Genomic DNA, 17,094 nt, shown 5'->3' with positions numbered 1-17,094 from the left:
TATATATAGTGAGATTTGTTGCATGTTACACCGTATATCAAATGATTTAAAATTTGAACAGTCTGAAATTAACGTTTCTTAATACATAATAACACAATATAATTAAATTTCATGAAATTTTATTACATATCTATAAATTTAGTTTTAAATTTTCAGTTTTATTTGAATTTTTATTTATTTATTGTCGATATTAATTGTCAAAATAAATAATTTTTAGGTGATTTGCCCTCTATATATATCAAAGAGCATCACTTGATAATTCTTTATTTTAATGATTTAACGATCTTCAAAAATAATATTTTAAAATGTATGTTTACATGATTACGGAGACACTATGCTGTTCACTCAGTTATAGGCCATGCAAGCTTTACTTTAATTTTATGTTTGGTCTGGCAATAGATAATAACTGGTGCACTTTTAATTATATGTTATAACTGGTGCACTTTTAATTTTATTTTATGTTATAACTGGTGCACTTTTAATTATAAATATGAAAATCCTAATTGTAAGTGAGAATTCAATTTTCCAAACTTACATTGGAAAAACTTAAAATCTAATAAATTATTAGTTTGTTTTAAAAAATGATAGGTTATACCATTGAATACACATCACTTTCTTTGAGTCCGCCAATGATATATATATATGGCAATTATATAAATTAGGTACTTGCATGTAGAGTACATTTGAATTTTATGGTACATATAAAATATATATATTTAATCATATTATTCAAATTAAAAAAAAAAAAAACTGTAGATGAGTTTTCTATTATCTTGATAGAGAGTATATCATAAAGCCATTAAAATCTAGCTATCATTAAAATTTTAAGTTATTTGATTGAAGACTAAATCTAAAAGTCTTCCAAATCAACTCAAATTCAATACACGTGCTATTTAAGAATTAAAGAATTTTGATATGTAATTCAAAAATAGAAATTATTTACAGATCTCTCGAGAAAATGCAGAAATTCAGACTCCAGGTGGAAAAAGAAATGAAAGAACAAAACATGGCCGCACAAAGAGCTTCTTCAAGTAATGAGTTCACAACGCAAGGAGCCTCTTCAAGCAGCGCCTCTCCGTTACATTCGAACCATACCTTTGGCGGGTACGAGAATGCAAATAAGTCGCCAGCATGGACAATGGGGAATTGGCCAACAAAATTCCCAACTCCATATGTTTCGGTGCTGCCATGTCTCAATCAGTTTGCTTCGGATCAAGACAACCAACTAAAGTTCGTTCGCTCACCTATTGTGTTAGGTAGAAGCAGCATGAATAACAATTTTAACCGAGAAGCCAACATAGAGGCCTTGCTTAAGAATCCAGTTGTTCCTCTGATAGATTTAACTGGAGATAGTGACTATGTGGCGCAACAACAGAATAGTGGTGTAAACCTGATCACCCCTCAAGTCATGGACTCCAATTCAATTCCAAATAACAGCTGGCCTAATTACAACCCGAGCTGTGCAATGTACACACCAACCTCAGGTGATGGCTTATGGGGCTTAACTCAGAGCAGTGCGACAGTCGACAAAGGAAAAAATGTTCAAGAAGTTGTGTTGCAAAACCCTAGCAATGCCGTTGTGTTTGTTAATCCCCTTAATGTATCAAACAATATGAGTAGCGGCTCCTCAGAGCAGAATATTCTTTATGCAGATGCTAGAGAAGGGAGTAACAACAACAATGTTATGCCATCAATTGGGGACCCGTTGCTAGGATTTGAAGGAGATTTGGCAATGTTTGATGGACTTTTTGAGGATGATGTGAATGGATATTTTAACGATGATCCAGATGTGATCAGATCAGCAGAGAGTGTCCTTTTCAGTAATGAAAATGGAACTGGAGAGATAAGTAATGGTGGCTTGAAGAATAAACCTGAGGAGGAAACGGGTTCCTCATGCAACAGTAATGTTAAGATTGATATTTGTCTCGAGTCACTTTTTATGGAACATGGAATGATGGTGTCTCCCGAATGGAACTCTTTCCTTGAACTCGGCATGTCGGGTTATACTCAGAAGTTGAACAATGCGCAAAATTCTTATGCAGAAGAGACGGGGGATGATATCGCAGGCTATTTTTGCGATTGATGTGTCGTAGATTTTATTCAGTTTAGTAGTTGCAATACTTGAGGTTATGTTTAATTTGTGTTTGAGACTGTAGTTTAATTACTGCTTGCATTGTGAGCTCTTTATGTTTGTGTTTGAACTTATCTTTGGGAATTTTATTCTTAGTAGGTAGGAATTTGTGTGAACTAATGAATGCTTCTTGTACTTTTATTAAGCATAGAATATTGGTTTGTCATGCTGTGGCTTCCTTTCTCAATGTTAATCTTTATTAAATTTAGATGTCACTGACTTTCCAAATTAGGGGGTTGGTTGCATTTATATCAATAGCAAAAATTTAGTCAAGTTTTTACAGTAATGATATATAGATATAGGATATATGTATTCTTCTCTGGAATGTGCTTTGGCAGTGTATTCTTGACTTGAATGTCCTAATTTATTATTTGTCAAAACCATTGACACATTGGAACAGAAAGTATCAATAAGTGTAAATCTCTATGCATCTTTTCCATGACTTACATGCATCTGTGCATCTTGATAAAAAAAACAATTTGTCTCTGCTCCTAGTTCTAAAATAGTACTGGTAAGCAGGAGCAATTACTCCAAAATGCTAGGAAATAATCAAGCGTTGGTGCTCCATGGTTCATTTTAGCCATTTTGAAAATCCAAACAACCGATCTGAACCGTTCATTTTGTTCACCATATTGAAATGTGCTTGAAGACCAAATTTTACATTTTTTAGAACTTTTTTACTATTTATTAAGCCACTTTGAAAATCACTGATCCGGCGGTCCATAATTTTTTACTGTTCACCCGGATTTTCAGATTTTCAAAGTGGCTTAATAAATAGTAAAAAAATTTCAAAAAAATGTAAAATTTAGTCTCCAAGCACATTTCAATATAGAGATCACATCTAACAGTTTAGATCGATTATTTGAACTTTCAAAATGAAAATATGACGTGGAGCACCAACGCTTGGTGAGCCATATGGCTCACCCAAGTCAATCTCATATATATATATATGCACTGACTTACGTTATGTGCATGGATAATGTAGCAGCAACTTGCATTGCTCTTTATTTGGAGAAAATGAAGTTTCTTTGAACAGGTCTCCATATAAAATCGTATAACGACTGTTGTTTTTATTTGTTGAGTTCTAGCATTAAAATTAGATTAAAAAAAATGAAAGAAATATGTCCAGAGGACATTATCTGCTTGCTAATTAAATATATATTAATTTATCAGCCTCTCATTAATACCGTTTTAATATTTTTCTTAATTTGACTTCAACATGACGTTGGCTGCATGTGAAACCGATGGATATATAGGAATGGGGCCAAAGATTCAGAGAAACATCTGTCACTTGATCTTCTGGCATGTGAATTATGTCCTAGGCCATATGCTTGAAACCAAGGTCAAATTTTTCATTCATAACCGACGAGACGGGAAGCACATAGAACGCAAAGGTACGTAGGACATGCATGCCATTCACTATTAGAATCTTTCTTTACTTTTTTTTTTTCGTCACTACACCCGCGGGTTTGCTTTTGAATTTTTCTTTGAAGTTTTTTTTTTTTTAATTATGTCAATTACATTGTATATTTCATTTTATTTTATATAAAATGTACCCTGCATTATGCAATTGTGTAACAAATTCATGTTAAAGCCAAGAAGCTAGTATGCATAACGGCATATAATTTTGGCAGTGATTGTAAAATTGCTATTTATTTTTTGCTGCAGACATGTCCTTCGTATATATAATGTTAATGAGGTTTTAAGAAGACATATCCTTGCTATTTATTCAGTAGGTTGATTCTGTTTTCATATTATTTTGTACTATAATTACAGTCAGTCACACGTACATACCAACTAGTTAGTCATCGATGTAAAGCATCGAGCATGATACCGCTCGAGACACTGATAAATCCATCCTCAGGATTTTTGGTGAACGATTCCATAGCATTCGGTGTAGATCTAAATAATGAAAAATAAACATAGTTTAGTAAATTTGAAATTTGCATTGTAATTGCAAATACATTTTGCCAGTCCACTTTTGGTGATAAAAAGTGAAAAATAAACAATTTTTAGTAAAGAAAATACATTGTAATTGCAAATACATTTTGCATTGTAATTGCAAATACATTTTTTTTGTTATAGTTTATAAAAGATGACAAAAAGTGATCTAAAATATTGATAATTTTTTTTTATTTTTAAGTCATTTTTTATTGTCTTTCATAAATTAATAAAATAGTAAAAAAATTCTGAAAATAATAAAAATTAATATTCTACAGATTTATTATATAAATAATTTACTGAATTATTTAAATCAAAGTTTAAAATTTATAAGATACATTTTAAAACCGTAATACGGAATACTTATTCTATCTACAACAACTAAATTTTACTCATAAATCAATACTCCTTGTCTTATTTGTACATATGCTTTGTTAGAAAAAAGAGCAAGGACACAGACACTGAAGTAAAGCACTTGATGTAAGGCAAGGACATCCTTTTATCTTTTAGGTAAAAGACAAAAAGGAGTCATCATGACTTAGCCAAATAAAGATAATATAATATAAATATTTTTTTTGCAAATGTTTTGTCTATTTCGGAAAATTAAACGCTTTAAGCCACTTTGATTTGAAATGCATTTATATGGTATGATTGTATCCCCTTCCATTCCCAAGAGAGCAGAGTGACATAAATACCATTTCTGTAGCTAGCTTGTTGGGGTTTGTGCTGCCAGTCAGTGTATCTCTCTTCTCTCTTTCTTTGTTGGTACTGGTCGTTCACAGTTCACATTCAAATTCTTTCTTTCAAACAGGAGACAGCGAAGGGAGCTGCCATGGTGAGGGTGAGGGTGAGGGCGAATACGAAACGGAGAAAGACTCAAGAGGAAGGAGAAGACACTTCAAATTCTTCATCTCAAAGAGAAAGAGAAAGAGAAAGAGAAAGAGAAAGAGAAAGAGAAAGAGAAATGGGTGGATGTGATCAGACTTCTGATCCTCTTCCTCCTCAAAAAGAAATCATCGGGGCCGGTGAGACTTCGAATCGTAAGTCTGAAAGAGAAATGGGGAAAGAAGAGACTTCTAATCCTCTTCCTCAAAAAGAAATTCGAGTCACCATCAATCCCAGCATACTGGAGTGCTCCATTTGCTTTGATCCCTTGTGCTCTCCACTTTATCAGGTTTTTTTTTTTTCAATATAATTCTCTGAAAATTTTTATCTGTTGGCCTAAATGCACCATCCAATTTCAGTGCCTTTATAATTTCTTGAAAACTTGTGAACAAATTCAGCTTCAACATTTGCATAGAACACCTGACAGTTTGCAAATTTAACTGATAAGCAAGTATTGTGTCATATTTGGAAGAGTAAGGCTTAGGTGCTATGGATAGCATAAGGCCTTTAGTGCCACAACTTCAAAAATCTATCGTATAAGTTTCAAATTTCGATCTAAGTAGCTGAACTTGTAGAATATCAATTTTTACTATTTTTGAAGTTTTTAAACCATTTTTTATGATTTATGAAAGATGACAAAAAATAATTTAAAAGTAAAAGAAAATTGCCAATGTTTTAGACCATTTTTTTGTCATTTTTCATAAATCATAAAAAATAGTAAAAATTTGGTAATTTTCAAGTTCATTATATAACCAATTTATTGAGCTACTTAGATTGAAATTTAAAGTTTGTACGATAGGTTTTTGAAACCGTAGCACAGCACAGAAGACCTTATGCTATCCATAGCACCTAAGCCTTACTCTATTTGGAAATGATAACTACCTTGTACAATATTTATGGGAGATTCCAACGCTATTGTTTTTTTTGAATAAAAATGAGGGTCTTGCCCACATTTATATTGATTCCAACGCTATTGTTACTACCTTATTAGATGAAATTTGTAATTCAATTTGGTACAACTTTAAGCATTTTTTGCTTTCACCTTAATTCAATTTGGCATACTTTTGGCAGTGTATGAATGGTCACGTGATGTGTCCCCCTTGCTGGCCTAAAGTACAATACAAATGTCCCACCTGTGATGTTCCTGTAGGGTCCCGCAACAATGCACTAGAGACTGTGTTGGAATCAATACATCTCCCTTGCACTTACACTTATTTGGGTTGCAGCAAGTCTGTTTCCTACTCTCAGATGCAACTGCACACTGAAACGTGTGAATTTGGCTCCTCTTTATGCTCAATTCCCGGATATGCTCACAAGGCCTTTTCAGGTGACACTTCTAATCTTCTTCCTCAAAATGAGATGGGAGAAATCAGGGGAGGTGAGATTTCGAATCCTCTTCCCCCTCAAAATGATAATGGACAACAAGAAGAGATTTTAGTCACAATCAATTCCGTCCTACTGGAGTGCTCCATTTGCTTCAAGCCCTTGTGCTCTCCACTTTATCAGGTTTTTTTTTTCAATATTATTCTCTGGAAATTTATATATTTTTTCTTCTAGTTTGCGTAAATGTTCCATCGAATTTCATCACTTTTATAATTTGTCCAAAACTAGTGACAAAATTCATGTTCAATATTTTAACAATTTAGACCTCATCAACATTCTCCATCATTTTGCACTTTTGCACAGAACACATAAATATTTTGCAAATTTAATTGAGAAACAAGTATTGTGTTATATTTGGAAATGACTACTGCCTTCTAGAATACTTATGGGAGACTCCACTGGAAGTTGCATGTTCTATTAGATGGTAGCATTATTGTTAAACTTATTAGATGATAACACTATTGTTACTGACAAGTGTTGCTACGCCTACAACATTATTTCCTTCAAAGTTTTTTTTTTCATTTTTGTATTTGAAAATAGTATTGAATTTTATCAGTTTTGTTATTTCTCAGAAATTAGCAAACATAATGGGCCTCGTACTTAATTGATAAAGTAATAAGGTTGGTAAAAAGATGACAAATACTTCTATTTGTTTCTTTATTTTTTCTGTTTGGCGACTTGATATTTATTACAGGAACATGGATGTCATTTACACTTAACTCAAAAGAATGAAGAATGTTTAGTCTCCTTTTTTCCTCCCTTCTTTATTTGTGGTTGAGATTGTAAATCTAGTAAAATCCAAGTTCAATTTGGTACAACTTAAATCATTTTTTGTATTTACCTTATATTGCAAATGCAAAAACTGAACAATTTCACATACTTCTGGTAGTGTATGGATGGTCATGTTGCGTGTCCCTCCTGCTGGTCGACAATACAATACAAGTGTCCCTCCTGCTATGCTCCTATAGTGGCACGCAACATAGTACTCGAGAGTGTGTTGGAATCAGTACATGTCCCTTGCACTTATGCCTATTTGGGTTGTCGTGAGTCTGATTCCTACTCAAAGATGCAAGTGCACACTGATACATGTGAGTTTCGCCCGTCTTTATGCCCAATTCCAGGATGTGCTCACAATGCCTTTTCAGGTGCACATTTTTGTTGGTTGATATTCTTTTATCCCTGTATTAGTACAACTAATCCACTAACACAAGCAAAACAATTACCATAAGCACAAAAATGTATGGATTAATATTGTGGAATGGCACATGGAAATGCATGGACTAATAACCATGTATTTGTTGGTACTGCATGGTTGCACTGTTCTCGATTGAAACTTAAGATGCATATAGTAGGTACAGCTTACTAAAATCATTTGTCTTATGCAAATCTTGATTTCTCTATTTTTCTGTGGAAAATTTCATTTGCAACTCAAACCTTATGTTCAATCATTTATTTGTTTTTGTACAATGTTGTAGGAGAATGGCCGGGACATTTTCTGAAAGACCACAAGTTCCCCTGCAATCACTTCATTTATGGTGAAACCTGGACTATAGTATTTAATCAAGGGTGTCATTACTTTACCTTATTTGGACCTGATAAAAATATGTTTCTGCTTGTTAATGAACCTGTTATCAATATGGGGAATGCTCTCTCCTTGTATTGCTTTGATGTGCCCCACCTGTGCCAGAATGTTTTGTCATATGAACTTATGGTGGGTACTGATTCTGGTATGGTGCACTTGAAGTCGAAGGTCCATTCCATTAAGGAGTGGAAGAGAGGTGAAGGGTGTGGTTCTTTCCTTTTGGTGCCATTAGGGATTTCATTGTTGGAAGAGATGAAAGTACATGTTTTAATAAATAAAAAATTGGATGTAATCTCTATAGACTGAAGAAGATGACCTTTTTTCTAGGATTGTTTTTTAATATATTGCTCATGTCTGTCATCTCCTGGTTTGGTTTTTAAATTAGTTATCTGAGAAACCATGGTTTTCTTGGAATGAAGTTGGTTGTTTTGTCTCTTTAATTTAAAGGATATTCTTAATTTGTTTGTCATCAGCATTGACACTTAATGGTGGACTGGTGTTGTGATATGTTGCTTGCGATTTAGTTGTCTAAATTTGAATTTTAAGTATATTAAGGTCTTTAATTTAAAACTAAACTTATTTATTAGTTATGTTTTCTTTACTGAAATTACATGGTTTTACGTACACTAATATCTTTCTTGTACAATTTCGCTGCCTAGCCTTTGTATGTATCTTTATAGGATGGTCCCATTATACAAAACAATTAAAGAAATCTCAAAATTAATGTCTCTTCAGCATTTTAAAAAAAGTTCAACCAAACCTAATTAATCTTTTGTCAATAAGAGAACAATTAAATCATTGTTATTCAACATTAATGCTTCTTCTTTGTAAGGTCAATACATCCTTTAAAAGTAAGACTGGTACATCTCTGTACCAGACCTTGAGACGGGTACCAGGAAAAAAAAAACTCTCAAGGCTCTAAGCTACTAAGTGACCTTACCAGGAGACTGCTTGGTATGCGACATCATCTTCTAATTTTCATGGAAATTACTCCACAAGTATCTTTCCTGAAGATTATCAGTTGTCTCTATCCCCTCTCCTCTCTGCTCATGGATCTCTGGTCTGTGGCCGTTAGATGCTCCCACGGGAAAATATTTTGTGTACATTTTATAAATTTGCATATTACAGCCTTTTAAAAGAAGTAATCTTTATTGATTATATGATGTGAAAAAGCAATTAATTCACCAATCTTTTTTCAGGGCATGATGCGAAAATAAATATACATGGTAAACTTTTTTTGGGTATGCAGATTCTAAAATAATTTAAAATTGTTACTGACTATTGAATCTAAAAACAACTAGCACCTTTTATTTTGTTTGGGACGTAACCTCTAGTTATAAATTTTTATTTTAAAAACAAGTATTTTTTATTTTAGAATTACAGTTAGTATTTCAATACAAAATATTGATCAAAACATATTTAGCATATAATGCTCTATATATACCGGCCATTTTTATTAATAACCCAAAAAAAAAAATTTTTTACAAAAGTAACCCCAAAATCTGAGTTTTTCCAAATATAACCAAACCGCCAGGCATGCTGGCGGTCCACTTCTATAGCGGACCGCCAGGGACATGGGCGGTTTGCTAGGGACCAGACCGCCAGCGTTCCGGGCGGTCCGCTTTTTTTTTTTTTTTTTTTTTTTTTTAGATCTGATTTTTTTTTTCTTAATATTTTCATTTGTGAAGTTTTAGTTTTTTTTGCTTAGAGTATTTGCCAAAAAATAAAACATTTGATATATTTATAAGTGATTTCGTAATTTTTTATAACTTTCAATTGATTTGTCAGTTGGATATCACGAGTCTAAAGATAACACTAATTAAGGACTTGGCCTTGATTCAAAAAATTTCAAGCTCTGATAGCTTGTTGATCTTCTCCTCTATATTTATGGTACTAAAACAATAGTTTAGAGATACCGAGGCGTGTGCAGCCGGACAGGGAGCTCAAAGGCAAAGCAGCTGCTAGGTTCAGTCCCTCGGGGAAGAAGCATAAGAAATGATTGCAGTTTTTTTATGATGTATTTATTATGATTGCAGTTTTTTTATGATGTATTTTGGACTATAGTATTATTATGATTGCAGTTTTATTTTATATTTCATGTTGGTTTTTATGTTTTTTCTGCTTTACATCGAAACGGTCTTCTGAAATTACAACGTATCTGTTTCGTCAAATTATAACTAATCAAGTTTTAAAACTAAGCAATTCCATCGAAACGGTCTTATACCTGTAGCAATCGCCTCAAAATCGCCCAAAATTATCCAAAATTGAAACAGTCTGCTATTTTTTTGGCAAATCAAATCAAACTGACAAATCAAATCACATCAAATCAAATCAAATAATAAGTTCATCTTTCACGACGTCGGAATAATAAGTTCACAAATACAATTAAAGTTCAACGATACAACTGAAGTTCACAAATATTCATAACTTAGTTCACCTAAGCAAAATAATAAGTTCATCTATCACGACGTCGGAATAGACCCAATAGACGAGAAGATTTTCTGGTGCCAGCTGCAGGAGCAGCAGTACTTGTAGACCATTGGCTACTAGATGATTGGGTCGCAGGAGGTGGTTGTGTTCTACCAGTTGCATAAAGGCGAAACTCGCAACGAGGGGCATTTTTGCATATCACAACCAATCTTTTTTATTCCCTTTTTTGTAATATACATTCCCAGTTGCCGTGAACATGAGTCTCATGGATTTTCTTTACAAGTTCATCTATGTTGGTATAAAGTTGCCCTGGGGCAAGTTCACGATTGTATACAACACGAGGACCAAAAAAACTAATGTCAGCCTCTTCAAAAGCTGTGGTATCGTTGAATGTGGCGACAGGATGCCTATTCCCCCGACCCCTGATTGGGAATTTTTCTTCCCTGGACAAACCTGGTACATTTGCATCACCATCTGATAAGTCATCAGATTCCCAAATTCCTTGGTATTCATCTCCAGTTTCCATTTCTCTTTCCGGTATGGCATCAATAGCATCAACATCAATATTAGTATCATTTCGATTAACGGATAACTGTATCGGTACTGACTCTGGTATAGCTAGAAATGTAGGGATTATGGGTGCCTGTCTGGGTGGTGGTGGTGGTGGTACAACTTCAGTAAACTCACGGGAGTTATGGTACCCCGGGTTGTCATAACAGGGACTGTGGTACCCTTGGTTGTCATGAGGGGAGTGGTGGTACCCCTGGTTGTCATGAGGGGAGTGGTGGTACCCCTGGCTGTCATGAGGGGAGTGGTGGTACCCCTGGCTGTCATAAGCCGAATTGTCATAACCTGAAGGTCCAGCAGGGGGAGCCCTAGAAGGTCCAGCCCCAGTCGCACTAAAAGGTCTATCCCCGACCTGGGGAACCCTCCTGGAATATAAGTCTATCATCGCGAACCCCTAGACTCAAATTGTTGGTACACAGCCTTCCACAACTCCTCATCTGTTATAGGAAAACTCACAAAGTAAGGTCTACCCGCCCCAGCCCGTTGTGTGTCAATTCGGGTAGCCAATTCTAAGTCATACCGGTTGGGGTTTACACCAGTCTTTTCGTATACTAGTTGCTTAAGTTCAATAAATGTGGTTCTTTCATTAACCTGCAAGGCGAATGAGGCATCTTTCGAATAATACACGCCCTCTACACCCTTAGTTAGCTTACCGCCCACGTACAGTGCAACCAGCATTTTTTCCTTAACAAACTACATTTAAAAAAAAATCATAAGAATTACAGTATAATAGATTCATTATTTTTTGCAATTTAAAAGTTAATTATAATATTAATTAAAGACTAATTTATAGTATTTACATACTGCGGGTATAATAATTATTAATTAAAAATTAAACAGAAAATAATTAAATAAAAAATAAAATACCTGTAGCAATCGCCTATAAATCGCCTAAAATCGCTTCAAAATCGCCAAAATCGCTCTCTCTTTCTTCTCTGTGGTTTAACAAATGAGACTGTGTGCTGGAGAGAGAGAGAAAGCGTGCTTATAAGACAGCTAGCGAACCGCCAGGGATACTAGCGGTCTGGTCCCTAGTGGACCGCCCAGGTGCCTGGCGGTCTGCTATGGAAGTGGTTCCTTAACAATCCAACATGAAATATAAAATAAAACTGCAATCATAATAATACTACAATCCAAAATACATCATAAAAAACTACAATCATAATAAATACATCATAAAAAAACTGCAATCATTTCTTATGCTTCTTCCCCGAGGGACTGAACCTAGCAGCTGCTTTGCCTTTGAGCTCCCTGTCCGGCTGCACACGCCTCGGTATCTCTAAACTATTGTTTTAGTACCATAAATATAGAGGAGAAGATCAACAAGCTGTCAAAGCTTGAAATTTTTTGAATCAAGGCCAAGTCCTTAATTAGTGTTATCTTTAGACTCGTGATATCCAACTGACAAATCAATTGAAAGTTATAAAGAGTTACGACATCACTTATAAATATATGAAATGTTTTATTTTTTGGCAAATACTCTAAGCAAAAAAAACTAAAACTTCACAAATGAAAATATTAAGAAAAAAAAAATCAGATCTAAAAAAAAAAAAAAAAAAAAAAGCGGACCGCCCAGAACGCTGGCGGTCTGGTCCCTAGCAGAACGCTGGCGGTCTGGTCCCTAGCAGACCGCCCATGTCCCTGGCGGTCCGCTATAGAAGTGGACTGCCAGCATGCCTGGCGGTTTGGTTATATTTGGAAAAACTCAGATTTTGGGATTACTTTTGTAAAAAACTTTTTTTTTTTTGGGTTATTAATAAAAATGGCCGTATATATACTAGCCTGTGAGTGCCTTGGAGATTAAAATGAAACCCAAATGTTAACATCTAATAAGGAGCTATCCTAAAAAAATAACAAATACACCCCTCCCATGACCTGAATTTGACGGCTTAGATCAAACAAACTTGTTCCGGATGCATAACCATATAGGTAACCTTACAAAACATTTAACATTTATGGTTTCAACCAAAATAAATACCTTTTCTGTGGACGGCTCTAAAATCTAAATTAACAATTAGCGGATCTACCCAATCCAAGCAACTAGCGGATGTAATTTTTTTTTATAGAAGGCACCAGAAGCCCATTTCGTTATTCTTGATCATAGAGCACATAACATATAAATAATTAAATAAATAAATAAGGCCCAAGTCTTTATATTAATTTTTCGTACCAAAGGAAAAAGAAAAAGAAAACTAAATTTTCTAGTCTTCCTACTAAGTTAATTACATGACTACAAAGCAAGCCTAAACATGCATGTTCTTACATGTCTTTTGTATGATATATTCGGTTGAACCTCAAATTAATTACATTACTCGTTGGTTTAATACTATAAAAGAACTTTTGAAGAGGCAAAATAATGTCTTTCCAAGTAATTGTTATATTTAATAGGAAATATTGAAAAGAGAAGTTGCATATGCCTTTGTTCGAAAAAAAAAAATGAAGAATGAAGAATGAGAAAAGATTACATATGCCTTGCATATAAGTTATTGGAGAAAACTTAAATTACCTTAATAACGTTCCATTTCAAAAAAAAAAAAATTACAAGGCTCTCAAGTTTTGTCCAAAGTTTAAATATTTATTGTTAGTTTTTTTTTAATAATATCAATTTTTTTCTAGTGTATATAATCTAAAACTGTTATATTGCAAAATTGATTTTCACGTTAGGGCAATACCCCAAAAATATGTTGCTGATTTTTTTACATAACGTGAATAAAAATTAGTGTTTTAAATGCCGCGCTATAGCAATGCAATATCGGTGCTTGTTTTCGGACCTTGAACGCTATGCTATAGGATAAAAGTGCGCTATTTCAATTACGAACGCTATAGCGATAATAGTGGTCCACTATCTGCGCTACACTCTACGTGCTATAATACACGCTATACTGCATAGGCTTTTATATAAATATCCAAACTGAAAATTAATTTTAAAAATCAGTTTTATCAAGGTTCAGATTAATTTTACTTTTAAATAGGAAAAAAAAGTTTTTATATGGGCTTAAAATTAAAACACTTACTTTTCAAGGTTCAGATTAACTTTACTTTTAATTGTAGGCTACATTTGATTTCTTTTATACGGGCTTAAACCAGGCCTAGTTGTACTAAAAGAAATAAATTTCTTCATCAAAAGAAAGTATTTGTATTAATTCGTTTTTCATACAGCTATCACTACAGTAGTTTTTTTTATACGGGCTTAAACAAGTAGTTTTTTTTTTTTCGCAAATAAGTTGTATATATGTTTAATTAGTAATTTATTAGGGATGCAACGCATGTCTCCTTGGTATTGACAAAAAAAAAAAAAAAGTTTTAATCCATATTCGTTGGGATTGGTCGATTGGGTATACATCACATCATCCATTTTTGTTAAATGAGTCTATATAATAATTCAGACAGCGTCTTCATGAGACAATTGTATTTGAATTGCTAATACATAATGCTTCCTTTGAATGTTTACAAATTTGACTCAGAAAGATAATATATTTTTATGTGTTTCTACAAATAATGTAATGCATATGTATACTCAGAATAACTAAAGTATAGATGGCTGCAAATTAAATATATGATTAATTTCATAATTGTAACTACTCTTTGTTAGACATCAATGTCTTTTGTGTTGGATGGCAATGTTGATCATTTGTGTACCTTTGTTAATTTCTAAGAGCATCTACATCGGTTTGCAAGTAGACTTGCATAGTCCGACGTGACATATCAAAAGAATGAAACACCAATGGAGAAGTCTCCCAAATTTGCAAGCTTTCATCGCTCTTTCATTTCACTCAAAAACTTCAAATCATGATCTCTCTTGCGCTGCTCGTCGCTGCCAGTCAATGGAAAATATCCTCTCCCCTAGTTCCCCTTCCCGTCCCCTTCTTTGCAAATGGAGCTTTCTCCCACTAAAACACACGCAGAGCACAAGACCACTACTTTCCCTGAGTCTATCTGAAAATTGCCACGTCATTTACCGTCATTGTCAATCCTTTTCCTATATATACCCTACAGAGACCGTGGACCTCTGCAATCAACACCTCCGATCAATTAGTTTTGCATTTGCAGAAAGAGGAGCTCCGATCAAATCAACTCCGTCGATCATTTTACCTCCGCCCTTCAATAATTATTTCTGCAAGGTACCTCCGCCCTTGAATCTCAACCTTTTATTTTTGTTTTTTTATGCTTCCAGTAGCTTAATTGAGTTGAATTGAATCACGAGTCATAGCTTAAATAGCTTAATTGTTTTTTTTTTAATTTCCAATTGACAAACTTTGACAAATTATTTATATTGGCTAGAAAATCCTTTAAATAGCAATTTGGGTGATATACTATTATGTTTTTTTTATCTACTGTACAACTGTTATGGTTTAATTCAATGAATCAGTCTTTACATTCTATTTGGATTTTTGGGTATTTTGGATCAATTCTTCTACCAGAAAAGCTCCCTATGCTTGTCTAGAGTTTTCTTTGCCTTTACTTTTCTTGTTAACTAGCCAATTAAACATTTTAAATCAATTTTGACAAGTACAGGTACAGCTTACTGGTACACGATTCCTATGGTATTGGTATGAAAATACAAGTTCTCGTACAAGTGCCTGATACATGTATTTGAAAAAAACAGATTTATTTCCGTCCCTTGGTGATGATAAACACAGTACAATAAATGATTGTGAATGTAGTTGAGGGGCATTTTAAGAAGTGTAATTCACTATTCCTATTTTGACAAACAAAACATTTTTATATACAGTATCGATATTGATATGAATTATATATTTTGTATATTTTCAGGTACCTTTCCCTTCTGCAGGTCCCTCCATAACTCATCAGCAATTCTTCCAACGAGTCATAGGTGATGTTGGGCCCTCTGAGTCAACATGTGTTTTTGCCGGAGCTAGTAGCAGTAGTGGTGGTGCTAGTTCATCAGAATTGAACAATCTTCCACATTGGTTGCAAGATGCACTCAATGTGCCGTTGCCACCTCCTCCTCGATCGTATACTTGCAGGGCTCACGTTGCCTCAAGCCGCACCAGCTTTGTCCTCAGGCCTCAGATCTTCCACACTGGTGGAAGGTCCAAGTGACAATAGTGCTGCCGGTTCATCAAAAGTGCACAAGTTTCCCCATTGGTTTCAAGATGCACTCAGTGTGCCCCCACCGCCTCCTCGTCCTATACCTTCAGGCCCCATGTTGCCTCCAGCCGCATCAGCTTTTTCCTTGGGACTGGAGCCAGAAAAGGAAGTGCCAGAGAAAGCTAGGGATGGAAAGGGGAACTTTGATCAGCGAGCTGAAGTAATTTATATTGAATCCAGTTCAGAGGAAGAGCTAGATTAGTATCAATAATTAAATTGAAGATCATTTAATTTTCTTTACCCTATTTTTGTTTTCTTGAGCTAATGGTTGCTGCTCAATACTAAAGAGTAGTTATAACATACCATGATAACACAAAGTAGTGAGGTTCTTTCAAGGGTTTTTTGGGCTTTTTAGATAGGTAATATGTCTTGGTATTGTACAATAGTTGTATATTTCTAGTTCTACCTGAAGTTACTTTAACAATCATTCTGTTTACGTACAGTGGTGTGGAATTTTACTTCTTTTCTTTAACAATCATTCTTATTGTATTTTTTATTAGTAGTAGTATAGTAATATAGTTACTTTTCTATTGAAGTAGAAACTAGAAGACTCAAAATGAACGGCACCTGGTATTTTGGTATGGAGCGGTACAGGTTGTACCGTTCATTTTGGTCTGCCTGTGGCATGCTTCTCCGCTTATTTATTGTATTTTACCACCTGTATTCAATTTCTTTTGTTATTAATAATTATCCTACGGAATTAACCTCGAAAAAAAAAAACATTTCAAGCCCATGAGAGGATTAAAAATATAGAGGAAATATAAGAAGGGTGTCATGGAAAATATTAAATATTTGTTGGGATGCATTTGATCTGCATACATTTAAGGACGACAAATTTAAGCTATATTGATATAAGTTAGAAGTTCACTAATATTGACATCAAAATAATAATTTGTATCTTTGTTTATTAGAGGTGAAATCGGATGTAAACACTTGTGTTCAGATGTGAACAGCTAACATGTTAAAGTTAGGAGTGCATATAATGTGGTACAAAATTTTTTTTTTTTTCTTTCTTTCTTATCTTTATTCGTAATATATTTTTATATATTAAGATTAGCAAATA

The 17,094-nt window shown here is 34.1% G+C and overlaps 1 protein-coding gene across 1 annotated transcript; it reads left to right on the top strand.

The window, feature by feature from the left end:
* Positions 1 to 4,852: 4,852 nt before the first annotated feature.
* Positions 4,853 to 16,233, top strand: LOC144546627 (uncharacterized). The gene is made up of 6 exons (XM_078295169.1): positions 4,853 to 5,246; positions 6,029 to 6,463; positions 7,230 to 7,485; positions 7,816 to 8,186; positions 15,693 to 15,973; positions 16,047 to 16,233. The coding sequence occupies exons 1-6, from the start codon at positions 4,905 to 4,907 to the stop codon at positions 16,231 to 16,233; spliced, it is 1,872 nt and encodes a 623-aa protein (XP_078151295.1). The 5' UTR covers positions 4,853 to 4,904.
* Positions 16,234 to 17,094: the final 861 nt, after the last annotated feature.

Source organism: Carex rostrata, chromosome 30 (genome assembly GCF_964058835.1).
Source record: "Carex rostrata chromosome 30, lpCarRost1.2, whole genome shotgun sequence".
Lineage (NCBI taxonomy): Eukaryota > Viridiplantae > Streptophyta > Magnoliopsida > Poales > Cyperaceae > Carex > Carex rostrata.
This window is presented reverse-complemented; position numbering and strand designations above follow the sequence as displayed.

Bases quoted from the DNA above. Each gene is read 5' to 3' on its own strand.
- LOC144546627 (XM_078295169.1), top strand. From the start codon at position 4,905: ATGGTGAGGGTGAGGGTGAGGGCGAATACGAAACGGAGAAAGACTCAA. The intron at 6,464-7,229 runs GTTTTTTTTTTC...TACTTCTGGTAG, and splicing joins TGTGCTCTCCACTTTATCAG to TGTATGGATGGTCATGTTGC. The intron at 7,486-7,815 runs GTGCACATTTTT...ACAATGTTGTAG, and splicing joins TGCTCACAATGCCTTTTCAG to GAGAATGGCCGGGACATTTT.